This window comes from Leuresthes tenuis, unplaced genomic scaffold (assembly GCF_036924035.1).
Source record: "Leuresthes tenuis unplaced genomic scaffold, fLeuTen1.0.hap1 SCAF_20, whole genome shotgun sequence".
NCBI classification, from domain to species: Eukaryota; Metazoa; Chordata; class Actinopteri; order Atheriniformes; family Atherinopsidae; genus Leuresthes; species Leuresthes tenuis.
The window spans coordinates 6,509,653-6,537,574 of record NW_027325374.1 but is presented as its reverse complement, the minus strand read 5'-3'; the positions used below and the strand labels follow the sequence as shown (position 1 = coordinate 6,537,574).

The following is a 27,922-nucleotide window of genomic DNA, read 5'->3' as shown; positions in this document are numbered from 1 at the left end:
AACAAGCTGTTTTGTTTATGTTCGACAAGGGTGAGGTGTCTGCTTCAAAGCCATTCATGCACAGTTTAGAGCATCAGAAAACAGTTCTAAGTGTTAATACTGAAGGAGTAAATGACACAAAGAGAGTTACAATCATGATGTGTTTATTGTTGAAGGATGTTTGCCCTTGTGTCTCACAGGGGGCGACGACTCCCACTGCTTTGGTGCATGTTGAAATAAAGCACCATCATTAGAATTAATCAATGCCCATCAGCGCTGTTGCTTAAACGCAAAATGCAATGAGGCTCAAGAACTAACTTACCGACGTTGAACTTGTCCTGTTTTTAACACTCACTTAAAATCAAACAAATATGGTGATTAAATGGTTCTGCATTTGTATAATGTGAAAACATAGAGGCTTGTGTGAATCTTTTAAGAGCAATTTACAATATACAGTCATTTCACATCAGTCATGTACAGCATGGAGAGGAACTGGTCAGACCTTTTATAAATAAATACAGAATATTTACAGTACACACATTCAAGTGATTACAACCGGATGTAATAAGTCAGTGTGTTTTCTGTAATGCAGCGACTTTTTCAGCTCATTTCCTGAAATTAAACACAGGTGAAATATTGTGTCCGTCACCCAACACCTCTCCACCCACACTGAGACGCTGAGGAGTATCAAGGTTAAAATAAGGGTCTCGGTTTGAGGTGTTGAGATAACGATGACACTAGATAGCCGTCTGTGTGAGGGGTAAAGGTGCTGAATCCTCCTGTTTTCTGCTGTACTTCTTGCAGGTGAGTGCCAGCAGCAGCAGCATGGGCAGGTGCCAGAGGCTGCAGAAGAAGAGCTTGCGAGCACTGTTGCGGTCTCCCTTGTGGTAGAAGCGGAACGCCAGGAAGCTGATGTACAGGTTGATAGGTAGGGAGATTATGGGGAAAGTCCAAGTGGTGACGTCAAGCACGGGCGCCAAGGTTGACAGGCCGATCAGACCCAGGCTGTGGCGCAGGGCCACCCTCTTGCACATGGCAGGGTGGGTGACTGACATCATGCGATAACCACCGCGGGAGTAGTCTTCCCTCAAGTTCCAGCTGAGCGCATTGAAGTGGGGGAACTGCCAGCTGTACAGGAAACCACCCATCAACAAAGCACCTGGGGGGGGGCATGGAAGGGAAAAAAGAATAAGAAGGAAGCAGATTAATGACGCTGGCAGCCAATGTGCTGCTTGAGTAATTCAGTCGTGGCATATATTGGCTCAAGTGCTAAGATAAAAGTGTAATGCCTCAAAAGTAGCAACTTTTAAAGTTAAACTGACAAAAGACGATGTGTCTGCATCACAAATAAGTATAATAAAATCCTATAAAACCTCTTTCGTTCATCTTTTGTTCATTAAGAAGTAAATGCTGACATTCTGCCTCACGCTTAAAAAAAACAACACAAATGTCACAAATAAAAACGTTTTTCTCGACCCAAACTGGGACAAAAAGCTGAGTACTTTTTGTAGTTATTCCTTTATTGGTTGAACATATCTGTACCTGAGCGAGTGAAATCCCTGCTCCGAGTCCAAGATAAAACAGTTCCCCGATGAAGGCGGGTTCGTTTCAGCCGTATCTGGGGATTTTTTCCCCCAGATACGGCTGAACAGGCGCCTAACATTAACGGGGATTTCATTCACCCAGGTGCTGATGTTTTTCATCCCTAACCCTAACCCAGAGATGCAGCCCAGGTTGCCAGTAACTGCTCTTCCATTTGGCTCAAACCAGGAGAGAAGGTGTACAGACAGTCTTTTTGTCACCCCCCCACCCCAACACTTTTGTTTCGGTTGCTTGTGGTTTTACATCCTGTTAAAGGGCTACAAACGTAATAATCACAACATGTGATAGCCTTTACAAAAACAGAGCGTGACTCAGTTTTCTTGTTTTGCTTCTTGTAAATGTGTGAAATCCTGTGCTGTGGCTGGAAATACTGATTTGATGGTCCACTTCATAGTTCAAACACATATGGATGCTTTACCTTGATAACACATGTTCAGAGCCACAGTATAGACCTGATTATTTTTCTAGCCTTTCATAAATGAAATAAGTTCCAATGAGATCAGCTTTTATTTTACAGATGCAAAGCATGTGTGCAGCTTGAATATGAACACGAGTATCTATCAATGACGCAGCAACTGTCAACAGAACAGTTGATGTGTTTGAAACACCAGCTAAAAACATTCCCAGCTCTTATATAACACCTTGTAGTCAAAGTCCACTTTTTTTTTGGGCAATGTGTGAACACAAGCACCAGCAGCACCACAGGGCCCACATGTAATAAAGCTTTCTGCAGGGTGAGATCAACCAGTTCAGATGGATTTCTTTACTGTTTGTTATATTAGAACTAAGAGAAGGTCTTCATTTTCTCTGTGCTGCTCCTTGCTCATTGCCACTCACTGTGAGCATGTAGTCAGCAGACCAGTTGGTCAAATTAGCTGCTGCTACATTTGGAGTGTGTCCGTATTATCATCATTACGGTAATGCTCCAATTGGAAAAAAAGGTCTCCCTCTCCTGCTTAAAGAAAAGAGGGTTCGAGAGAGAGTGTCTTGCATAGTCAGCTTTAAGCTTTTAAGAGAAGAAGAGTTTACATCCTTTTAATGGCATCAACTCGTTGCATCCCCATCAAATACTGTGAGCAGCATCTCATATGTGCAGTTTTTAGAAAGGCAAATGGGCATATATTTATCCTTAATCCCAATTAGAGTATGAAAAATATTCATCTTCTAAAATCCAATAATAGTGACAGTCTAATTTGCGGCTGCAAAATAAACACAAACCAGCTCACAGTTCATATTTCAGTATTTCTGCTGATGAGTTTTACCTGGCTCCAGACAGCCCGTGGCAGCGGTCCATCCCATCACAGGAGGTATTGCCCCCACCACTGCTCCAACCCATGTGTTGGTAATGCTGAGTCGCTTGAGCGGTGTGTAGCAACAGGTATACAGAATGATGTTGAGGGCACCCAGGAAGCCCGTTAAGGGGTTTACTGCCAGCGTGAGCAGGGTGACTCCAGGAATGCCACAGGCCAGAGCGAAAGATACTGCATGAAGGGGACTGATAAGGAGACACAAAGAAAGAGAAACCGTGCGGATGGATCAGTGAAATCAGCCTGATAAAGACAGACTAGACAAAAGCTTAGAAGACATTATACAGAGTCGGGCTCAGGCAACAGCTCATCACCACTGTGGGAAGTTTAGGATGATAAAGGTTTTGTAGACTTATGCAGACACCAGATAAGACCATGATAGCTGCACATGTTCAGCACACACACAGGCAGACCCACAGGGGCCAGCAGTCAGCAGCCGAGCATGGCCCAGTCTCAAAATGGGAGGCTTGGCGGAAACTCATCTGATAAGACTTTGTCAGGGATAAAAGTAGTCCTGCAAGATGAAGAGCATGTGCACACGCCAGAGATCAAAACTAGCAGAAGAAAACCACAGTGCTCGGGCTTTTAGCCGGATGAAGACTTCCACCTCCTCCTTTTTAACTGAAAGCAGTGATGGCAAGGTCTGGTTCAAATTCAACAGTTCCATAAATTAAAGAGCAGGCAGATTAAAATCTTGACCAAACACAGGCCTTTTCTTCAAAAAGCAAACAGGGCTTTTATTTCGGTGTGGTGGCCATGCAGTGAGATTGGTCCATTAATGTGATTAGTGGTGTTATGTCTGTTTTATGTGGGCTGAGGTGGGGCCGTGTAGGCTGGCTGTGGGCTGGCTCAGTGGGGGTCAGGAAAAAAAAGGTACGTCACATGGCCTGAGGTGGGTTTACTGTCTTGCACCGACACATAAATTCAGGTTGGTGATGTCGGTGCAGAAAGCCCAAGATGTGGTTAGATCGTGATGAAAGTCAGGGATTCAAAAGTGAAGCACAAGACTGATGAAACAGGACGCTTGAGACCTTGTAACGTGTAGAAACTAAACTAGAGTGGCCAAAAAGTGCAGTGGAACTGGAAAAGAATGACTATGGACTAACTGGAAATACATTAGCGTTCAGGACAGGCCTGGAACTAACAGCAAACTACCCTGACAGGAATTCTCCAAAAGAAAAAAACTAAACAACTTATGCAAACTGTGTTGGTGAAAAGCGTGAGACATTAAAAAGAAATGGATGAGTAAGAAAGAGGCTTTAGAATTAAATAATTCTGTCCAACCTGTAAAAGGCCTGTTAAGGGAGTCGAACACGAGTTTATTTCTGTAGCTAGAATTTGGCCTGGAGCACATCTGACCACCACAGCGTCAAGGAGGGTGCAGGAGTGTTCACAGAATCCAGAAATCCCCTCCACAGACTGAATCCTGTGCTTTTCACCTGTGCTTCCTCACTATTTCATGTTTTTGGCGCTTCAACTCTTTTATTTGTTGCTGTCGGCCCCTCCTGGCTCAATACAACTTGTGATTCCCAAAGTATTATCGGGTTGCAATATGAGTTTACCTCTTTTGGGAGACCATATACTTTACTCTCTTTCTTGGGCCAAGCTGAAGGCTTTTCACCATGTGTCAAAGCCTCAGATTTGACAGGATCACCACAAAGGAAGCACATTTCACAAAAGTAAAAAAGAAACTTTTGTTGTCCCAAACTATTTCAAACACTGACATCACATTGAGTGGACCGAGTCGAGCAGTCAGATGGACAAAGACAAGGAACATAATTTGCTCAACCAAGAGAGAACAAGGCGAATGTGTAAAATGCAGCTTTCTGATGGCTTGTTTGACAGGACAGTCCAGCTTCCCATCTGCTCTCTGTCTTCACACTGGATTGTATGTGTGAAGGAGAAGAAGGTAGGCAGTGAGAAACAAAGAGAAAGAGACGGAGCGTGTCTGTGTTCCACTGATAGACAGACAGATATACACCTCCTCTTGTAAGAGACGAGCTAAAAGCCAGGGAGAGAGGGCAGTGTTTAGAAAGTTGAAAAATATTTTCAATGACCACCTCAACAGCACAAGTGTCCACTTTTAAACAGAATGTCGCTGAAGAATTTCTGAAACTGGGTCAAGATATTTCTGAGACAAGGTCCAGATGACAATAGCAGGCCGTTTAGTCAATAAGCCACTGCAGTTTGGCCAGTATGTGTTGGTAGATGGCAGTTATTCAGACCCTGTTTTGCTGGTTGCATGTGAATTGAATGAGCAGTAAAAGACTTTTTATCCTGTAAAGTAAACAGGCTGCTTTCTTCTCAGTAAAAATTAAAGGAGAATCAAGCAGCTTTTCCTTTAAGAGTGAAATGGAAAATATGCCTGGCACTAACAATGTGTGAGGATGACATGTGGTTGGCTTGTTTCTTTTGGTTCATGCATCATTGAATACCTGTGAATCTCCCTGCTGCCTAAGACTGACAGTTTGACAAAGAGGCCGGTAGAGACGGCCATATCCAGTCACTGAGGAAGATTTGCAGGAGCATGGCAATGCGCAGAGTTCACTAAGCATCAGTACAGAGGTTATCCAACATCTAAACAGGGGAGCCAGCAAAGTGTAGGTGGTCTGGTAAACCACAACCTATCATCGATCACATTCCCCCTTCTTTCTAATCTGTTAACATGTTCAAATTACACCTGACAAGTGTAACGCAGATCATCCTCAAGCTGCTGGCACGCTGCTCTCGTTCTGCCTGCTACAGTCTGTCTGCTCCTATTCTACACAAACAGCTACAGGTCTGCTTCAACACTGTAATGAGTCAGTAACTAAAGCTATAGCTCAATGTGAGAATGAATATTCTTAGCATAGCCGATTTCTTTGAGGTGCAATCTTCATTATAACATTGCCTGCAAAACACAACACATAGGCTTTAGGTCATGTTTCACCCGAGGAAAAAATATCCCACTGAAGTACAAGGTAAGGATCAGGTCAGTGAGCAAGAGAACAGCAGCACACTTTGTCATTCACCCACTGTGAATTGTATAAAAGGTAACTTGGGTGGCCAAGTAGCTGTCAAGGAGTGCTGCTCAGCTGTTGCATTTCTCTCCTCCGGAACACAGTCGAGTCATACTTTTTGAAAAGAAGAAAGAGCGCAGATGGTGCTGCCATGTCAAATCCCTCAAAGAAAAATGCTGCAGAGAAAGCAAGTGAGAGAAAATTGTACCTGATCTGTCCTCTGACAAGTGGACGGTTCTTCGTACGGTTCATGTTGGAGTCGAAGGGCACCTCAAAGTACTGTGGAGACACAAAAACAAGCACAATTAAATGAAATGAAGACTGCATATTTAGCAGCATTCATCAGTTTGACTGAGGCAACAGGCACAGGTCAGCCGTTTGCGCCTCAACAGGTATGGATGTGGTTTAGAAAACTCCAGTAAGTTTTTTCTGCTCAGTTCAAACGCATGAATGGAAAGAATCAATCATGAATCTGATGCTGGTTCATTTAGGTAACGCAGTTTGTAACCGCGATAGCAGTAAAGAGTGGAAGACATGACATATCAAACCTCCGAGCTGAAAATGAAGTGGAGGTGGAAGGTGGAGGCACTGAGCTGTTGGGTGGGGTGTTCTGGGATACTACTATGTGAAAACCTACTTTTACTCCTGCTTTATGATCTGCTCTGCTTCAAAGTGCTCCCACGAGATTGGCAATGTGTGACTAAAATGCAAACATATGGGGTTCTTAAACGCAGGAACTGGCTAATCTGTGTGTGTGTGTGTAAATGTAGCTAAATGTGTGTATTTGCTTGAAAGTCTTTGGCTAATGAAGAAAACAGATAAAGCACTCATACTATGGAATATCAGGATGCATCTCTTGATATATAGTTCACATAAAGTAGCTAATAAACAGATAATCCACAGTTCCCAGATTTACTGCCCTTATGAAACCAGGGCAGTATGATATTATTAAAAAAAAATTCATTCCCGGTGGAAGTTTACTGTAAAAGAACATTAGGGAGAATGCTGCATCATCAAAGTCTGATGCACAAGATCTCTTCTCTCTAGTCAATATTGAGAATCACAGCCTTTTCAGATCAGTTTGCATCAGATTACAGAATCAAAACTACAAGAAACTACTAAATTCAAGCCGAATCTCAGTTTTCACAGTTTAGCTGTCAGTCTTTAACATTAAGTTGTTCTTTTAATATCACATAAGTGACCTTTCTTGGGATTTCTGATGTAAAATGGGTCATCCCCAACTGCTACAGCAACCCATTAGTAAATAAGTAGTTTGAGTGACTTTTTAATACGATTTTGAATATAATATTAGCTGAAGTAATTAAAGAAACTGAACCAGTCACGACTCCTCATCATCTCCTATTTGGCTCGAGTTACTGCAACAGCGGTAAGATCCTGCACAGACTTTAAAATCAACAGTGAAATAAGTGCTCTTCCTCGAGCTCCAACAAAAACCTCCATCCTCTCTTTTCTGCCTTTGGCTCAGCTGCAGTGGTGTGCTAGTCTGGTCTGAGCTAGGTTGACACACAGCTGTGTATGTAGCTTTCGGACCCCAAGGCTCAGACAGAGGTGTTAATTCTATTTCCTGGGTCAGGAAATGCGTCAAGAGGTCAGGGGCCGCATGAGAGAGAGAAATGCACTTTGAGCCAGGCAAGAGCGAAGCAGTGCTGAGCTGAGCTGAGCCAGGCCTCAAGCAGGCCCCGAGCCAAGCTCGCTACAACGCTGCGCACATAAAACAAATCCACTTAGTTTCCAAAAACATAATCCCACATGTAAAAAAAAAAAAGAGAAGAAAAAAGTTTACAGTGCAGTGCAGGAGTCTTATATTGTTAACGCACCTGTACAGTATACGAGAAGCTGCAAGAAAGAACTTTCCAGGGACAGACATCTACAGGTTTCCATTGTTTGGATGAATCTGTTGTGTGTGCAGGCGATGTGATGTGATTGTCAGCTGCACACAGTGGGGTTGACAGAGTTGTTGACCCCGCTGTGTGCGTCGTGCTGTCATTTAACAGTTTGTCCAGCCCGGCTCTTGTTCCTCCCTCTCTGCTTTTTAAGTTACGAGCTCCTCATCTGGTTCACATCAGCGGCCCTCTCAGCCCGTGTCATTATTTCCGCCCAACACAGCCATGTGTTACAGTGATGGCAGCTAAATAATTGGGCTACTTGCGTTTGATGTGCACGCACGTGTGCGGCTGCAGGTAGGTCTAGTGAGTGTTCAGAGTCGAGCGGTTTTCAGCTGCTTTGAGGCGAGATAATTTGATTGTGTGATTAACAGACGCAGGTCAATGGTAATGGCGTTTTGAAGCAATCTCAGGGCACCTCTGACTGGAGTAACGTTAATTTCAAATGACATTACTTCACATAGAGAAATAGGCCTACTCCCTAATCATGAATTAGTGAATATATTATATTAAAAGATCTTTTCCTAGTCCTAGTGGAGGCTTGTTGTGTCAAAAAATGTTTCAGAAAAAACTCCAACCGCCTCCGTTCATCACCAGCATGAGAAATATCCTTCAAAATATATTAAATAACAACGTTTTAATAAGAATTTTAACCTGACAGGATTCTGTTTGCATCACTCATGAATCTAACTGAGACTGGTAGCTTTTAAAAATTAAGCAATCATTTACTCACTGACAACTCTGATCATTGCCATTTTTGACTTTTAATAAGTAAAAAAAAAAAACAATGATTCAGAAATCACATTACTGCACAATTCTCCTAAAAACCAACCAACACCTATGAATTTACTCAGCATATACATACAGAGATGGGAGGAGGCACTTAACCGGAAGTTAAGCAGAGAGGGCTGCTGCTTTCAATTATGAACACCAACACACACTCAAAACCCATAATTGTACAGAGAATTATCTGCCAGATGATGAGGACGGAAAACAGGAAAGACCAAAGTGTGAAGCAAAGCTGAGGGAGCGTTGAGCTGCCAGTTCATCGAAGACGCTAAGTGACCCATCTCCAACCACCAGGTCTCCATTGATAACAGGATGTGGGGAGCATTTATGTAGAAGCTGACAAGGACAAAATTGTTTTGTATTATGTGATCATTTAAAGTGACAGAGACTCATGAAGTGTCTCCGTTTAATGACTGTAATTTTAGCACTCAGGCAGTAGAATTTAAAAGCATACTTAAAATAGAATGTTGTAAAAAAAATCTCTTTTCACTAAGTGAATGTTGTAAAACCCAAACACTGAAAAACTGGACATCAAATGTCCACCCACCATACCCTGCCCTCCCCGTGGAGGAGAAAAAAGATGTCAAAAAGCTGAGTGATGGTCAGAGAAGAGCGACACAGAAACTACAAACTGTGCCTTTACTGTGTTTACGCAAGAGTCAAGAGTGTGCCTAAACACAGGAACAGGAAAAAGACAGCGAAACAGCTGGAAGGCTTTGGCTCGCAGAAACATCAGCTGGCCCGAACAGTCTCTCTCTGGCGCTGCCGAGGGAAACCCAGGTGCACAGGCTAAAACCAACAATCACAAGTTATCGCTTGTCAGAATGTCACCTGTTTGCACATTGGAGTTGAATGGCAGACTCAAACATCCACAGTGGTGGGTGGTGCTCTGATGTATGCGAGCCAAGGCTGCTTTGAAGGAAAAAACAACAAAAAACACATGAGAGCCTTCTTTAGCACAAGCTGTGAGCGGTCTCTGATCCGCCACTCGACAAATAAGCGGCCAAAGATTAACAGATTAAGCTTCCCTCAGAACTAAACTCAATGATTCTGGCAGATATTGACATGGCTTTGAAGAGAAATAAAATGAAAGGGAATGGGACAGAAGAGAAAAATCTCAATGCATAGAAACTAAAAAAAAGGACGACAGATAAAGGTTATTTCTGTTTTTTCTGTACCACGAGTAGGACTGTCAGAAGTCCCAGGGATAGTGTTGGAGTTATCGGAGCAATCCTGTGATCGTATGCTGCTTGACTGAATGTTATTCAACTGTGAGCATGAACCTAAGGGCATATCAGTGTGAAGTGCTCAAAGAAAAAAGTGAAAATACAGCAGTTAAAAGAATAGCTGGTTGGATGCAGATGGGCGGGTGGAATCTAGTTAAATATGTGACCGTTACGTTATCAAAAATAAGTAAATAAATTAAACGCACATGTAGATACGCCACGCTGTACACGGGGATGGGAACGCCATCTTTAAAGCTGTAAACTGGCATGTTGACCGGTTGGTTACATGTCGTTTCGTTTGACTAAAAACAGTCAAATCGAGTGAAGAAGAGAGGAGCTGTAGAATGAAAAAGAAAAAAGAAGATCAACGTTAACCGGAGGAGCTCAATGCGAGATCTGCTGACCAAGAAGTCGGTATAGTGACAAAATCCAACCCGTTTTTTGGCTATTTTATCAAAGTAAACGACCTCCAAATACATTCAGAAATGTGCTAATTTGATAGAGTCACAAGGCAGATTTTATGCGTTAAAATACTGATAATGCAGATGTGTTTTAATATTAAAACTCATTAAAAACACTTAAATGTCTGACATTTGGTCGTGAGGGTTAGAAATGGACTGAAATGTGATTTTAGAGCGTGATACTACACTTTGAAGGTAGGAACACTGTCCTAAAGTTGGAATTCAGAGTCTGTACATACAAAAGACAGCCTTGGAGCAAGCAAGCAAGCAAGCAAGCAAGCAAGCATGGTGTTCAAACAAACTGCCACGTGACGTCAATTTCGCCTTCCCTACCAGATGGACATAGTTTGATTTAAAAAAAAAAATATATATACACAGAAAGATAAGAGTCCATTTCCACCACCTCATTTCTGTCACAGAGAAAATGGTAACATTTAGATCACACTATCTGCAGCAGAGGTGAACGACATAAACTTGCATCTGTGCCTGAAATGCTGCACGGGGACAGCTACCAGGTGTCTCTGAGGCTCCTATGATGTATGAAAAGCCATAAATGAAAGAGGTCAAATGGAATAACAGAAACCTTTTACTGTGCACGGCTACGTGTGTAATGTTAGACATTACGTGTGAGACTTCAAAGCTAAGTGAACAGCTAAGATGAAGCTACTCATTGCTTTTGGTCTTCTAAATACCAGTACTGTACTATCCTGCTGCCATACACCACATAGTCTTTTTGTTCTTTACAGGAACCACTTTACAAGCTGCAACACTGCCTCACCAAAGAGTGGATCACGTCTCCCTTTCAGCTGTGTGCTAAACCCACACCTCTTGCAGCTCTCTTTATAGTGGTCTGTGCGGCGCTGTTGGCAGCGGTTCAGCTGGCACAGCCCAGCTCTTGATTAATGGGCTGAGTGTGGGACAGTGAAGTGCTAAACTGTCCTCATGTTAATCAGCCAATTAATGCTGAGCAGAGCCGCATTACCTCTGCCCTGCCAATAATCAGTCCCTTTGCTTGTGAAGATATGGGCAGGGATCTGGGAATCTTACTGCAGGGCAGAAGCATGTTAGACTCCCTGCATGGATTACAAAGAGGGATGGAGTTTTGGAATAGAGGAGGGTGAAGGATCCTCAGTATTGTTCATCTACTCATATGAGAAAATGGAGGCTTCGACAGCTGCTGCTTTGCCTCAATAACACAAGGAAAAGTTTTGGCCCTCAACAAAGGATAAATGAGTGTTGCTTATGCCTGTTCAATGTAGGAGCTGCAGGCTGCACGCACTTCAAGATTTGAAATGATGCAATAGTTCTTCTCTTTGTTTGCCACATAATATCACCATTTCCATCATTTGCGCTGCTTTGTGAACAGGCCACAGTGCCTACTTGTGTGCTGGAAGACTCCGATTACAAGCCATTCTCAGAGGGGCATATTTTATTACAGGTTAGGTTTATTTGAAGTTGCAGAAAAAGCACCCAGCACAGACAACCCTTCACCCCGCGGCAACCCTTAACCCTGAATGATAAATTCACCACTTAGGTCAATATGAGTGCTACGCCATGAAAACGGACACTTTAAACTTTGACTTGCAGTCATACTGGTTGCAGACTGAAATGGTTTGGTATCATTCAACATAGAAAGCAAACCGTATGCCATGTTGGCAGGGACATTCGTTTTCACTCCACTGAAATCATCTCAACTGTGCAAACAATGTGAATTCCTCAGGAAAACTGGGGCAGCCGTATCTGTAGTCTCCGCCTGATAAGTTAACTCTCTTACTAATGAGGCCATTTTGTACCAGTTTGTGATTGCCATTAACAGTGCCCTCACTGTTTTTATTCAGCTGCACATACTGTGGGAAAACATTAGTGAAAGCTCGGCACGTTGTGTGTGTGTGTGTGTGCGTGTGGTCACTTGTTTAAAAAGAAATAAACAACCCTTTCCGCCATGAGTGGGCATTTGCAAATAACTGTGAGGGTGTGACTGACATGACATGAAGTTTGAAAGCCTCTCAACAGTTTGGGTGCAGTTGAAAAGCAGGCATGTGCACGGCCATGTGTACGTTTGAGAGAATGTGAGTGTTTAGATTTTCTATCTGCAGCTGTGTCTGACCACAAGCCGACTGGAACAAGAGTGAATGTGTGTGTGTGTGTGTGTGTGTGTGTGTGTGTGTGTGTGTGTGTGTGTGTCAACTTTAATACTGCTTCAACATGGCTAGCCCTGAAGATCTGGAAGAAATGCACGCATATGATAAGGAACGGCTGCACATGAAGCCCTTCGTTGTTCTCCCAAACATGACAGCAGCTGTCAGCACCTCTGGTAGATTTGTATTTGCAGCAGTGACCCATGAAAAAATTCACCCCTTCATCGAGATGGGCTCATTCAACAAGCCAATCAAAGGAAAATGAGGAGGACCTCGGTAGAAAACAACATAGTGAGGTCTGGTTTTCTGTGTACAGACTGTATCTCATGTAGATAAAATTCACCTCTGGATGAAGGTCATCGACCTTTCAAAGTGAGCAAGTCAACCTGACTTGATACCAACACGAGTAAGAGTAGAACAAGAGGAGCATGCAAAGTATGCATCTGAGGTTTTCAAGTCCCAGTTCACTATTGGTAATCTTTTTTTGGGTTGAATAAACATCAAAGACATGAATATCTATTAATATTTCTTCTACTTATGATAACAAATATTTCCTGACCTGTAAAGTAACCAAAAGCTTTAGAAGTGAACACACACAGCTTTAGCACTGTATACACCTCCAAGAAGTCACGGGTCTGTGAACAGTCTACGATCAGGAATAAGTTGAAAATGTGAAAATAATCCTCAGGAAGTTTGGAAAATGATGTAAAACCGAGTAAACGGCTCAGCTGCGTTACGACTGACACCTGTGTGTTCTCAGAGGATAGCACCAGGTTACCAACCATGACTAACTGCTATCAGTCTTAGCAACTCCTACTCCTTCTAGAAAGATAACTGATAACAATAACTGTGGTGAACTGCCAAAACATTCCAGATGTCACTGTTTGGATAGCAGGGAATACTGAGCCGAGGAAGTCCTGAAGGTCATGCATCAAATGTATTGTCCCCCCTGGGGTGCTGGTGTTTACAATCATCAGTTTCAGAGAGATTCAATTCATCTTTCGAATTAATCGCAACTTCATACAACATGTTTTCTGGTGTTTTAGTTTTAAGACATGTCCTGGAATGTTATCCTTTTTTGTTTTTCATTAAGATTCTTAAATTACAGGAGACATACTGAAAAGTCTGAGCCAGAAACAAATACTGCAAGGAAGCAGCCTGCAAATGGCGTCAAAAGGCAACAAGACTACGTGATTCATCCATAAATGATGACCTTGTTTGTTGGAGAAATAAAGAGGCGGCTGTATAAACAGGGTGACAAAGTTCCTGACAAGTCTCCACTAAGAGATTTGTTCCTGATGCCCATCCCTCCTGTCTCTTTTAATCTGCATCTCCTCGTCTCTCTCTTCATTCCCTGAAGTGGAAAGGCAACCAGTTAGCTTCTCAAAGTGAGCTGTCAACAATCCGTCCAATGAAAGTAACAGAAATCCTTCCTGTCAGGATGTGGCACAGCTTGAAATATGCATGAATATTCAAAGTTTCTCAAGGAAAAATCACAATGATGATTCAAGGATTTCTGACTTTTTGACTACTATACGATCTAGCCACTAAATTCCTGAAAACTCAGTTTTACAGGTTGTGTCGTTCATAACAAAAATCGCAGTAAACTGGTGGGTAGTAGGTTAGCAGGTAATTCACTTAGTGATCCCAGGATGATGATGTGCTCTATACTGCTGAGTGTGCTACTTTTTTGTTTACGTTATCTGGACTTTAGTCATATGGAAAGTTGAAATGCTGAGTGAAACAAAGCTGAAAGACACCCCACAACTCATGACTCATGGATGAGTCATTTATGGTTCTCTGAGTCATCCATGGATCTCAGCATCACATCGCATTTCCAGCTGCATCGCCACTACAGAATTTCCTGCTGTGAAATAAGCAGCAGCTAAGTAAAAAGTTTGGACTCAACTCAGCAGATTCTCCACAAAATCTTTGGCGTCCATATCTAAAAACAGCTGTGGCTCCAGTACTTGTGAACAGCACAGCAACCGTATCAATAGTGATAAAATCCCTACGACACCTGTCCTTATACTTTCTTAAAACTCAGCTTGAAAATCAAATAGCGAGGTGCCATTAAAAATGTGGGTAGCATTTGCACAACATCTCCCCCACTCATCCCCTCTCTTCGATATGCAGTCATCACAAGATGAGCACATAGATAAAACTAACTGCAGGCTGGAGAAGGTATATAGTTCTCTCTACCACCATTAAACATTACTAATATCAGCAAGGAATGTTTAATCAAGGATGTGGGTAAGGTAGACGAAGCGATATCAAGCAGTACACACACCCTTATGGGTCCATCCACTGAAGAACCTACACTTCACTATCTGTTCCCAAATTGATTACAGTTGGGTAGGTGTAAAAGAAATGAAAAAACTACTTGAACGAGCGATGGGACAAGTGATTTATGGTGTTCGTTTCCTTGTGCATTCAGAGCTGCTGTGTTGGAGGCATGTAGGCAGGCAGATAATGCCACAGAAGTCGAGTGCGGCACGAGTCTGTGCAGATTTGAATCTGACCGATTGTGAAAGGTCCCCAATGTTGTTGCCAGACAGTTCCATGGGCAGGAAAGAAATTTATTTTCATCTTGAGCAACGCCTTTAACAGAAGTGCCATCAAAGCGGTGTTGTTATACAATAATGCATACGAGTTTTGTTTTTGATAAGGCAATGCAGCAACTTCCCCCCCCCAACTCTGTTTTACAGGTTAGCCTTGATAAAAAAAAAAAAAATTAAAAAAAAAAAAAAAAGGGTAACCCGTTGTTAAGCTGTGCAGTATTGGGTTAAGTTACTGTTCTACTGTAGACACAAACAACTAATAAAAACAGGTGTCATTTATAAAAAAAAAACAAAAAAAACACTTCAGGTGGGGTGAGCTACAAAGCAAAAACACTGCCTCACATAAGAAGTAGTAAGGGGGGAGTTAAAGGCATCAGAGCCAGAGCAAATATGCATGTTGAGTACACACACCCAGAGACACACGCTTTGAACTGTCTCGTGAACAGTAATCAGCAGTTACCTGCGTGACAGTCTGGCAGACTCCTATGTCATCATATACCTGAAGATCCTTTTAACTACCTGCAGTCTCTACAGTGAATCAGGGTCACTCCCAGGGTTATCCACGCCCAGCAGGGCAGCGTGGCCTCCTCAGGTGAGAGGAAGACTGCTGGAGGATGATTAAACCTGAGGACAGAACACAAGCAATGCGATACTCGAGCAGAGGAACAAGGAAAGACTTGCTAAGGCCTTTATTCCTCTGAATGATGCAGGTGTTGTATGGCATAGCACAACTCCCAAGTGATGGCCCTCAGAAAAGACAAAAAGAAAGAATTTTGAATGTCGGGAAACAGGGTACAATGAAAATATAAGAATAGGTTATCGAGAAAGGGTGATACACTTATATTGTGATAAAACCAGGAATACTGACCAGGTAGGGTTACCCTGACAACATGCTTTCTGTATCCAACCACCTGAGACGTTCCCACTATGAAAGACACCTCTATTTTATGATTTTTTTTATTAAAGGGAAGATAAAACAAAGGCTATTTGTCTATTGAGGGGCATCTTTATGAATAGATTTGTGAAAGAGGGTGAACATAAATCCTGTATTTTACTTTAAAATCACATGGCCGGAGGATAGACTCACGTCGCAGAAAGGAATGCAAAGCTGGACTATATTTTGAAAGGCTTGATGAGAGGTTTTGCCCCTAACATCAAGCAGATTTGGCATGGCAACAGCTGTCATGACGCTACATCTCTCAAGGATATTTCTGCTTTTAAATGAGACAATCATGAACAAAACTAAAAGGCCATCCATGGTCATACAAAACATAACCTTTTTCATATGCTAAATATCAGCAGTGGCATTTTTCAGCTGTTCAGGACAGGCTTTGTGATTACATAATGAAGGATTGAGAACCTGGGTGCTGGTAAGAATCACAAAATATAGCCTGAATAATATTCTTTGGAGACGAGGCCTTTTAAATTTCAAATAATATGTGCAGAAGCTGAAAGCTCCAACACAATCACTCAAAACCATGGAGTAGCGAGAAGTGACAGCTTGTCTAAATATGAGGGGCCTGGTAATAATGTGGCGTCTTCGCAATACTTCGCTGATACAGAGCACTTAACAATAGGTGATCTCAGAGGGCATTTGTTCAATAGACGAGGTGTAAAGTAATGAATACTTATAAAGAACAGCCCTTTAACTTAAAGCCTAAAGGAGAATAGGAGACCATAGAAAGGAAACTATTCAAATAAAAGTTCAAACGAACAATAAAATACCTCAACGCTCAGATGTGGGAGGGACGAAGACATGTGGAAGAGAGAGTGAACATGGAGATGGACAGAAGAATGAAAGTAAAAGCCGACTTTATATCTGGTAGAATATTCAAATGGAATTCAGTGTGACTGAAGGTGCTTGAAAGAACACTGCAGATTCCCTCCTGAAATACAAAAGTAAGGTGGCAGATGGATATAAATGTTCCAGTTTGACCAACGATCAAGTGACAGCATTCCCCGACTTTATCTATCTGAGGACTTTATTCATCCTCAGATTTAAGAAACACATCTTTCAGCAAATGCCTTCAATTATTCAAACCTGCATGAGCCACACAAAACAGATTGTAAAGGCATGTCGGACAACTTTGTGATATTTGTCAAGATAAATAAACTTTGCTATTAATACAAGACTCTGAGAATGGAAGACACGCCCAGACCTTGGGGGAAGATTTGGTGCATGTCGGCAACCATTTTGTCTTCGACCAACGATGCTCTCGGCCCCCAAAAGCTTCTTGCTTTGAATCAAATTAGCATGCAGTGTTGGCTCACGGGCACTCCATAAACAGGGCTGCTTTTGTTAATTATCCATGGATCTCAGCATCACAAAGAGTGCTCCTGCTTGCCTCTGGCTAAGTTACCTTCAAATAGAGAGGCCAAACTTGAGTTTCATAAAAAAAGAAATGATAAAAATAAAAATTCTGTAAAACCAGAGTAATCTAAAACTGCTTTTAATATTCAATAAGCCTTTTTTTGCATCCACATATGCAATTATTACTCAAATAACTCAGCACAAGAGAGGGAGGGCAGAAATCTGAAGACCCCCAAAACATATTTAGTTTCAGTTTAACAGAAAACTGCAGGTCATTCCAGATTTTACACATCTGACAAGTGTTAGCCATTATAAAGCATCTTCACCGTCATTGCAAAGCCATTTCAGAACACTTTATACGATTCTCATGTCATAACAGGCCATTTTTGCTAAACTAAAAACATTTAGGCTGAGGCTTTCCAGCATTCAGTGGCATCACATTCAATATAAAAGCACGGAAACCTTTGACTGCTCCCATTTAGATGCGCAGCTACGCAAAGAGGTGGTATCATACCGTGAGGGCCACTTCTACACCAAGTTCATTTTCGACAAGCGTTTACTGTCAGCAGTCTGCTTCAGTGAGATACGGAACAGTTTGTAATCTAAACCATAAAGGGAGCTCCACACCGCTTGAAACCTCTACTGTGCTTGTTGCAGTTGCTGACATGCCACAGAGCGGGACAGCGGGCCCTGATTGTCCAAGACAAACAGAAACTGAGACGGATCTAAAGAAACCATTCCAGAAAAGGTTTTTATGAGAGCTGCTCTGAGAGAAAACGTGTGGTAGAGAGCGGTTAATGATATATTTCTACTTATGACACGCAGAAAACGGTCATGTGCATGCAGCAACAGCTGAAACAAATGCGTCCAATGAAGACTAAAACACATTTTCTCAGCTTTAACCGGGTCAGCTATTGCAAAAAGCAACAACAACTGTCTCTGTGACAGCAGTGTAGAAGTTTTTACTGGTGCCAGACAGTATTGTTGGGTGGTTCCCCCCCTCTCTGACTCAAGTCTAAGTAATGTCTACATCTTTCCTAGCTGTTCATTAAAGCCCATAATCACTGTGTTTTGTCAAAGTCTAAAGGCTAACCAGGGAGGCAGAAAGAGGAGGTGCTCCACCTGCCCATCAGTCGGCCTTCGGTGATGTCAGCTCTACTTTGGTGAGGTTTGTTTGCACCAACAAGCTGTGCCACTGACAGCTCAGAGATGCTTTGGATAATAGTACAATCACCATATTGTGAGTGTGATATTCACAAAAGGTGACATGTTGTTGACAACTGCAGGAAGAATCACTGTTTTCCACTAGTTCCTCCATCTTATTTGATGTCCGGACACTCTGCCTTTGTTTGTTGAGGCTCGAGTATGGTCTGATCAAAGAGAATTTAGACAGATGTAAAGAAAAAAGTTGTATACTTATGCAATAAGCTGCATGTAAAATGAGCTTTATCAGCAACCGAGAGAACAAAAACTTTAATCTGTTCAAATTGATTCATCGTGTGTGTTTTTACCCTTTTTGCTAGATGTTTTATGTCAATGAAAGTGGCAGGTTATATTTCAAGTTGGGTAATAACCATTTCCTGGAATGGGAAAAGGAGAAAAAAAGAAAAAGAAAAGACTAAAATGGTCTTTTTCTTTCTTAAGACTTTCTCTGTTCCCAGTTATTCTCAAACCTCACTCTGTTAGATCCATTATTGTTTATAAAGTGGGTTACAGTGACTGCAGAAGGTGAGCAGGTATCTTAAGGATCCAAACCGGCAAAGAAGACGCACTGCTTAAGATTTGCAGCACACAATAAAAGTCGTTTTATTAGAAAGCTGCTGTATTCAGCCAACAATAAGAATTTTCACCTCATTTATGTCCATGCATGCAAGTAGATCGAGTCTGTCCTTTAAAATTCTTTATTTCTCTACTTTGGTTAAAATGTATCAAATTTAAACGGTGATAATGTCACCAACTTAATCGTACACATCTGGTTTATAAAGCCTTTATAAAGCACATTCACTTAAAGCGACTCCAGATACTGAATTCCTTTAACGGTCCCTGTCAAATTTGCATAAAATAGTGGCAAAGTATGCACAGAACACACAGATAAAATAAACAGTTACACCAGCATATTATCAATAGACTTGTACTTAAACCTTTCTGGCTGAGCCTGGCGACAGCGCTTGCTTTTGATTCCTCTCGGACATTACCTTGGGGGCATATAATAGGTGGATTTTCCCTTTCATGACTTTATCAGAGGAAAGCATCTGTCTCCCATCTGAGGCTACAAGAAATCCATTTGTACAGTTTGAAATGGACGGGCACCCCACAGCTGACAAGGACAAAAGGCTTTAAAGAAATTAACTATTAAACAGGGCTGTCTAGTTAAATATTCATTTTAATCCAGCAATGAAAGAGAGATACCCACCGAGTCCTTTTTGTATCATCTTTCAAGGGCAATTAAAAAGGAATGTCTGACTCTTCTCCCAGGCTGAATGAACAGCTTGGTGGAGACCATGAAGACAAAAAGCATTAATGTCAAAGATCAATCTGCCCTTTTGTTTTAACAAAGCTGGTGGAAAACGAGATCTTAAGAACCGCATCTGCAGTAAAGAGGGGTGTCCGTTCAGAAGACTTGCCCCATTTGGTGCACACTCTGATGTGCCTGACCTTTAACTTCAGTCGTTTCTTTTGAAAAACAAAAACATTCAGTTGAAGCGAAAGTGACCGGCACATTTGTGCATGAATAGAGCATGAAGCCGTTAACAGTTATAGTGTACAGTTTACACGTTCAGGGCTTTTTTCTGTCTGGTTATCGACGTGAAATAATTCTGTGCATCAATGCAATATGTGGCAAAAATAGTTTAAAACGGAAGCTAAGGGCACTTATTTGATCTCGACTTCAAATGCCTCGAGTAGCCTCAACTGTTCATATAACTTTGGAGAGACTGGACATATGCATGCATATGACATTCATACAGCAGACTTTGGGAACATGTCAAAGGGATGGCAATGAGATCATGAGAGGCATTCTTCTTTTTAAAAGCACACATTCATCTGACACTTTTCAGCAGGTTACAGACCTGGTGGTGGGTTTTATGGTCTTTGAAGAGTGAAATGGTTGATGGGGTTTTAGCAGTAAAGAGATCTCGTTACAACTAATGATCCTCTCAAAAGGTTCCATGTTCTACAAGGTACCTCCCGAACAGGAAAAAAAAAAGAAAGAGGAACCCTATACTGGAAAATTGCTGTGGCAACCTTGAATGTTGGGGCCCAGCAACGCTCTGCCAACTTTGCCTGAGGTACATTACAACCACATACTGTGCTGCGGATGGGCAGCTATCTATTATACCTGGGGGGTGTCTGTTAGGCCAATCTGGCACAACTTCACTGGAGCAAAATTATCACCATTTTATATGTAAAATATAACAGCTTATGCCTTTCAGCATGTTCACTTTGTCTCTCGGCTTTGAGGAAACTTCCTTTGAGTGGAAATTAAACTTCTTATAATGCATTAGAACATAAGAGCCAAGAGCTGTGCTGGCCTCTTAATGCCTTCGACTGGCTGAATGTTTAGTTAAACATTTTTAACTATAAATAGGTCAACTTTACTTAACTCAAATGTTCATTTGCCCTCTAACAGTCAGTATCCAAAAAGTATCCAGAAAACGTTACAATGTTTACAAAATTCATGTGACATGAGTGTAGTTAAAACTGGGAGTCAGGATTTAGAGTTGGCTCAAAGTCAGAGATTCATCTTCAGTTCAGTCCAGAGCCAAAGAAAACGGATGTATTATAGCTTTAACACAAACAGATTCCCTGTGTACTTTACATACATGCATCTGTCTGGACTTTCCATATGTAAAAATAACTAAAATATTACAGCTTCTTACAACAAAAGAAAGAAAAAGCCTGCTTCGTGACATGTGCTTGAAATAGAAGACGTGATGTTGTTAGACTTTGATGAGCTCAGCAGTGCTTTTCAAGTTAAAGTCTGAGCTCCCTCTATATTCAGAGGGTTTATATGATTATCCTGCTTTGTGTACACAGATCAGTTTGAATCGATTTAAATTACTCTCCAGATTACGCGTCAGATTTAGAAACTTGAATAATTGTCAGAAATGTAACATGAGTTTTTTTGTTTTCATTTTGCGTTTTTATTACATATTGTAAACAGTTATAAAATAAATAAATAAGAAGGAACTTTCTTCATAAACTGTGCTGATCCAAGGCGCTGACCAAGATGCCCTGAGAAGAAGGCATGCGAGAGGGTAAATAATACATGCCTGCACACGACAAGACAGACGGGTGCAGCTTGAAGTGGTAAGGAGTGGATGGGCTGGGGGGGGGGGGGGGGGGGGGTGTGGGGCCGCGTTAATGCGTGCCAGCCTCAGACAGCTCACCACAGCACAGACACAGGCACAAAAGAAAACTCACTGTCTTCGTCACGAAAGCAGAAATGACACAATACGGCCACACAACAAGCCAGCTTAATTTACATCAAAACAAACACAAACTGACATGGTATGATTTGCACTACACATGCGGTCCAATCAGCTGAGTACAACATATATCTGACAGTAAAAGGCCTAATCAGGTCCTATTCAAACTGCCTTGCACCTCAGGCTCCAGCCTCAAACTGTCATCCCACCCAATCATCCATTGAGCTGCAGTGGTCAGACCAGAAAGTGAAGAACACCTGGAAAGGCTGTGCCTGCTGTGGAGGAACGAATACTTTTTACTATCCAAACTCTGGCCTAAGAGGTCGCCCTTGGTTCTCTAAGGAGTATTTACCATGGAGGACACATACACACGGGTTTAATGCATATGTTTGCACTGAGAAACTGAAATAACACAGTGAAAAACCCTTCACTGGTAACTGAAGCAGATTAACTTCAACTGAAAGCTCCAATCCCTTTGTTGCTGAACCAAAGCGTCCTTTCTGTCATACATGACATTAGGCTTTTGAGAGAGACAAGAAGCTGTACAGGGTGGCATAACATTGCTCTGCAACTCATTTTTTCCTTCTATCAGTTTCCCAAATACAGCAGCATTTTAAAATTGAAAAGGTCCCATTTTTGTTTGCCCTATGGGCCCTTCTCAATGGGAAAAGGAGCAGTCTTGGCTTTTGACAGCTCAGCTGAAGTTTGACGGCCACTTGCAAGAGCCAAAGCATTCTTCCCCCCTCAAGGTATCTTCCACCTTTCCTCAGGGTAGTTTGACAGTTGTGTGGTCGCATACTTGCACACTGCTCCGCTTCTTTATATACCACACATTAAGGGATTAGGGTGGAGCACCAGAATTCATAGGAAGCGATCTCCACGAAGCTCTTTCTCTGCTTTGATTTGAGTGTCAGGCTTTTGTTTGATTTTTCATATAAACAGACCTCTGGCTTTGATCACACTAACCACACTTAAGGTGAAGCCCCTGTATTTTAGGGATGAAGAGGAGCAAACGGAAATAAAAGCCCCTGGCAGCAGATCACAAGGTAGTACGTTTTTATCTTTCTTAAAGAAAGATGAACACAGCATTATGATTAATAAATGGAGATCAACTCATTACAAAAATAACCTAACAACAACCTTAGTGCACAGAACTGTCGCTTGTCAACACAACGAATATGCAAAAGGAATGCATGAGTCACACGACACCCCTGATGCTTCGGAGTTTACAATTAGAGGACAATGGAGTACTCTTCAAAGCAAAGCAACACCATCCACAAAAGTTTGAAAAGACAAGTAAACGCCTCACAAGTTTTCTTTCCTGTCATTTCTAACTAAAATCACCCAAAGTTCTTACCTGCCTGAATTTGTTTACAAACCTACTTTAAAGTCCGTCTACTTTGTCTGAAACTGATCTGCTCTACAGCGAGTTTCAGTTATGACTGATGACAAAGTGCCCACAGACACAAAGGGATACCAGAGCTGCATAAATCTGACTTGTGTGAGGGATCCGGCTCACATACCAGCGACTTCCCACATAAAAAGGATTTCTTGCCATCAAACACAATAAGCACTGATGAATTTCAGCCTCGGACACAAACGGCCATTTGTGAAAACAGAAACCTTTTTAAGCAATATTTCACAAGGATCTCTTTACAGTTAACTGTATATTTATCTCTAAAGACGATGCGGAGCATTACCCAAAGACCCCCGATTGAACCATGGAAAACTTTTGGCCACACTTATAGTACAAACTTAACTTTAACGTCTTAAAAATTATCACAATCTTGTCAAACTGCTTCCTTCACAGTTTTACTGACTGAATGTTCCATTTGCACAAACATTTTATTATGACTTTACACGGATTACTGTTCTGCTTAAAATACTTTAATCTTCTACTCGTGTTTGACTTTTTAAAACATTACTTTGACCTAAACATAGAGCCAGTGAAGCCATATTAGGCCACGTCGTATCCGTACCTCAGGTTGATACTGGACTAAATAAAGATAGACACCACAGATGTGAGACTGGGTCCGGTGATAAAGAGACATCCACGCTAGGAACAGCGGTCTGCTGTCTCCTGGGTCACTCAACACTGAACGCTTAAGAGTTCAAGCCTGGGCTTAACTATTCAGCATGGAAAGAGAGGAACATTTTTCAAATACCTCAAAGATATTTACACACCTGCTCAGTATGAGGTAAAGGTGAACAGAGGAGCCAGCTCTTGTTTTTGGCCAACAGCAGAGGCAATACAATCTTAATCTTAGGGATGGAATGATTAAAACAATTTAGGTTTGGCCACAAAGAACAAAACTGTGTAAATATCTGCGCATTAATATCCATAGATGTAACCCCTGTATCAAAATAGCAGAAGTTCACCTCCAAGACCACCTTTATAACAAACTGTTTTGACTTTGTGAGGTACTTTACTATCACGAAACAGTAGTCATAAATCAAGCTGATGGTAGACTCAGGTGGGGGTCCGGCTCTCCCTCAAAGGCATGAACCTGCAGAGTAATCAAGGACTTTGCCAAATTACAGGCTAAAGACATCAACAAGTGCAGTTCAAACCAGGGCCAGGAGAGAGGTCACCCATTATACGAATGTTCTGAAGTCACGGAGCAAATTCCTACGTCAACACAAGGAGACATAGGGAGGCTCTACTTATTCCAGGCATTCTAATTGTCTAAGTACAGCAGCACCCCTTTGTTTATACCTCCAAAAAAAGCTTTCAGGAGGTAAATAATGACAGCACTGGTGTCAGCTCAATGCATTCTTGAAAGGCATTTCAAAGGAGGAATGCAGAGTGGGTATTAAAAAAAAAAAAAAAAAAAAAAAAAAAAAAAATTGGATGTACTGGTTCATTTGGAAAATAATCAATTTCTAGAAGCAAACTAAGGATGTGAGAGCCTGTCAACAAGCATGTTTGTGTTTAAATGTCAGGGCAACAAAACTGATGAAATGGCATTGTCAAACTTTGAATTCTGAATTTCTGTAGGCACGCTCATAAAAAGCCACACGCAACGTAAGAGAATAACAAACCTGGTTAATGGAATTGGCAGTACAAGATGCAAGGCCTGTTCCCAGAGAAGCTATGGAAAAGAGGATGGGGTCAAAGGGCACCGGAGCCATTGCAAACCCTGCTGCTGCACTTGTGACGACCAGAGCTGAAATCAAACCAAAAATAAATGAATAAATGACACAAAATCATTTACAACTTTTGGAAATTGTTACTCAAAGAAATGTAAAGTAAAATGCAGTGGGATGTGAAAAAAAGTGTTGGCTAAACTCTATACACACTGTTTCAGGCCTGTTGCCCAAAGCTCCACCAGAGGACACACAATCTCATTAATCCTTCATATGACATAATCAGAACATATAAAGTGCTCTACCTGTAAGCTTGATTTTGGCAAGTTTGGCGAAGATATCCGGTAACTCAGCCACGTCAACCTTCAACTGCTTCCAACGTGTGTCTAGACGAGCCTGCTTCGCTTCCTCTGTCTCAACATGGACATGAGGAGGCTCATCTGATGAGGTCCCCGTGTGGGACACAGAACCTTTCTGCACTGCCGCCTCTTCTGCAGTCGGCTTCAAAGTGGAGATTTCAGGCCGTGCCTCTCCGGCGACATCCTCTGTATGTGGAACAGTTTCTGTGACCACATGGGTAATAGTGGGTATTCTCTCCAGTTGCCTTTCAACGCTGTCATCTCTCTCATCCACAATAGTCAGGACATGTGTCTGTTTGGGGATGGCACGCTGGTGAAGCTCATTGTTGTTCTTTGCAACATACTAAAAAATAAATAAATTTAAAAAAAAAAAAAAAAAGACAAGGACAGAAAGGATAAGGTGATTAATTGTATAGGGACAACAAAAGTCTGATGGAACAAAAAGCATAGCAATACAGTTTATTTTAAAAGGCAAAGAAAGATCAAACAATACAAAAAGGAGGGATGCAAGACCCAGTGAAATATACCTGTCGTTTAAGGAAGATGAGATGCTGATATGTCAGCCAGTTTGAGGGATCCCTTCTGTGCAACTGAATTAGGCTGCGAGCAGTCTGGTTACATCGAGGAGCAATTTGAACCAATTTCTGTTTAACACTTACACCAACAAAACCTGCAAGAAACGTGAGACATAATATTCAATCATTCTATTCCACACTATCGGTTTGACTGTTTCACCACGATGTAGCATGCTTTCCAAAAGAAAGAAAGCCAAGACTGAAAAGAAATAGTTAAATCTTATGTTGGCAGGTAAAAACAAATTTTTAAAAAATGACAGTAAGGATTGAGCAAACACACATAAAACAGAGTTCCTACTGTTCCTGAATTAAATTCATTCCAAAGGCTTGTGCTGTGACAGCCAGAACACAGTAGAGCTTGAATTTTCTGCCACATATTATAGGTTGTAAAAATAAGAGGAATCAAGAATTAAGAACTCCAGAACACAGTAGAGCTTGAAGCAGATTATAGGTTGAATATAGATTTTAGGAGAACAGAGTTGTACGGAGAAGAGAAATAGTTGCTGAAACAAAAACAACCTCCGTCTGTATCGTACAACTTTCTCAAATGTACAAAATTAGGTGAAAATTCAGTGGTTTTGCACACTGGCTGTTGCACTAAGAGTTGATCTATTACTCCTCTATCGATTCAGGCAAAGGCAAATAGTATCTGGCTTTGCGCCTATAAAACAGAACTTTGTTGCAGTAATTAAGACTCAACTGACAAAGTACCTTATATTTAACATCATGCTTTTTCTATTAAACAAATGTTTAATATAACTCACACAGCATTTTTCATACCTTTTATACGTTTCTCAATTCAATCTTAATTTCAAACCTCTAATTTAAAAAACAATACCACCTCTTCGATATTGTTAACATAGTTATATGTTATATAAGAGAGAGGTTATGCCCTACAATATAAGCACTTGGGTATTACGTGACAGTTATTCCAGGTTAAGTTAAGTAACTATTACTGTTAAGCATTTCGTAACAGTGTTTATTGACCTACAGGCTCATCAAGAGTCGTTTCTTGTAAAGAACAGAGTTCCTATTATTAACACTATGCCATTGACGTTCATCAGAATTGCACATGGTATTATTATCAACACCACCGTATGTCGCAAAATAAATAAATAAATGTTTTCCAAAGCGTCCTTCTCATCCCAACATGTCCGATAGCAACTCCTGTAGCTAATAGTTACATATACTATACTATGTCAGCTGTGCATTAATGCCCTCTGTATATTTAACAACACACAATTATACATACAAAAAAACAACAACAAAAAAACTAAACAAACAGAGGCAGTCACAGAATAGCACATTAAAGTATATGAAAAATCGACTGACATCTATCTAAGGTCACTTCTGGTCTCTTGAGTTGAGTTGCAACTTGATGGCTACATGCTAAACTAGCTTCCGAATAAGCTTCAAGGGTTGCAAGCAGCACGAGCACATCAAGAAAGGCTTTGAAATGCAGCGACATTTGAAATAAATACCGGTTTTCTCTGGTGTTACCTGACAATCTGCTACATGGCGTTTTATACATGTTCTCGAAACATAAAACCAGCGCCGGTAACGACCCCTTTACATGCAGCAAGTCGCCATTTTGACCTGTTAGGTAAAGAGAAGCACTTCCGGGGTATATAACGTCACGCTCCCTAACCCGCTACTGCCGTAGCAAGGGATGTAGTCAATGAAGCACTTTATTACGACTTATTACTACTAATTACAAATATATGTACATAGTTTCTGATGGGTCTAAATATCCGGAGAGGGAACATATAGGATACATATATTAGTACATTTTATTTAACCACATGGAGAATAGTTGATAGATTATTTGTAGGCTGCACACAGCAGAAATAATTGCTATAATTTTAGAGTTACAATGGATTTAAGAGGTGCAGGATGGCAGAGTTGTCATTTGCTCTGATTTTGTCACTGCTTTAAATAGCTTTACCTCAAAAGCATCTTTAAGTGATTATTAACAGATGGAAATGTACACAATATAACTGAAGCTTCAAAAAACTGGATTTGAGGTTAATTTCTGTTGGATTGTCATACATGTTTGGGTCAATTCTAAGATGGTAACAGTAAAAGTTACCAATGGAAAAGTTCAGACCAAAACATTTATAAGGATGACATTTAGAAAGTATGGCCAAAGAGAAGGAACACAGATACTGAAGGTAGGCATCTTTACAGCATACATATA

At 41.3% G+C, this 27,922-nt stretch overlaps 2 protein-coding genes across 2 annotated transcripts in view; one reads left to right on the top strand and one right to left on the bottom strand.

Annotated features, from left to right (window-relative positions):
• The window catches only part of cdc42ep4b (CDC42 effector protein (Rho GTPase binding) 4b), a 319,915-nt gene that overhangs the window by 205,369 nt on the left and 86,624 nt on the right, over positions 1 to 27,922 (top strand). The window lies entirely within an intron of this gene.
• On the bottom strand, positions 132 to 27,321 carry cox10 (cytochrome c oxidase assembly factor heme A:farnesyltransferase COX10). Its single transcript, XM_072373241.1, has 7 exons — positions 27,226 to 27,321; positions 25,678 to 25,820; positions 25,097 to 25,493; positions 24,747 to 24,871; positions 6,096 to 6,166; positions 2,844 to 3,076; positions 132 to 1,138 (listed from the first exon to the last, which is right to left on the bottom strand). Exons 1-7 carry the CDS (start codon positions 27,254 to 27,256, stop codon positions 717 to 719), a joined length of 1,422 nt encoding a protein of 473 aa, XP_072229342.1. The 5' UTR covers positions 27,257 to 27,321; the 3' UTR covers positions 132 to 716.

What these genes read in the sequence shown, in the direction of transcription:
- cox10 (XM_072373241.1), bottom strand. Translation starts at nt 27,256, where the DNA reads ATGTATAAAACGCCATGTAGCAGATTGTCAG. An exon ending in CTTGTCAGAGGACAGATCAG is followed by an intron (nt 3,077 to 6,095) that starts GTACAATTTTCT and finishes TCTCCTTATCAG; the next exon opens with TCCCCTTCATGCAGTATCTT. An exon ending in CACGGGCTGTCTGGAGCCAG is followed by an intron (nt 1,139 to 2,843) that starts GTAAAACTCATC and finishes GCCCCCCCCCAG; the next exon opens with GTGCTTTGTTGATGGGTGGT.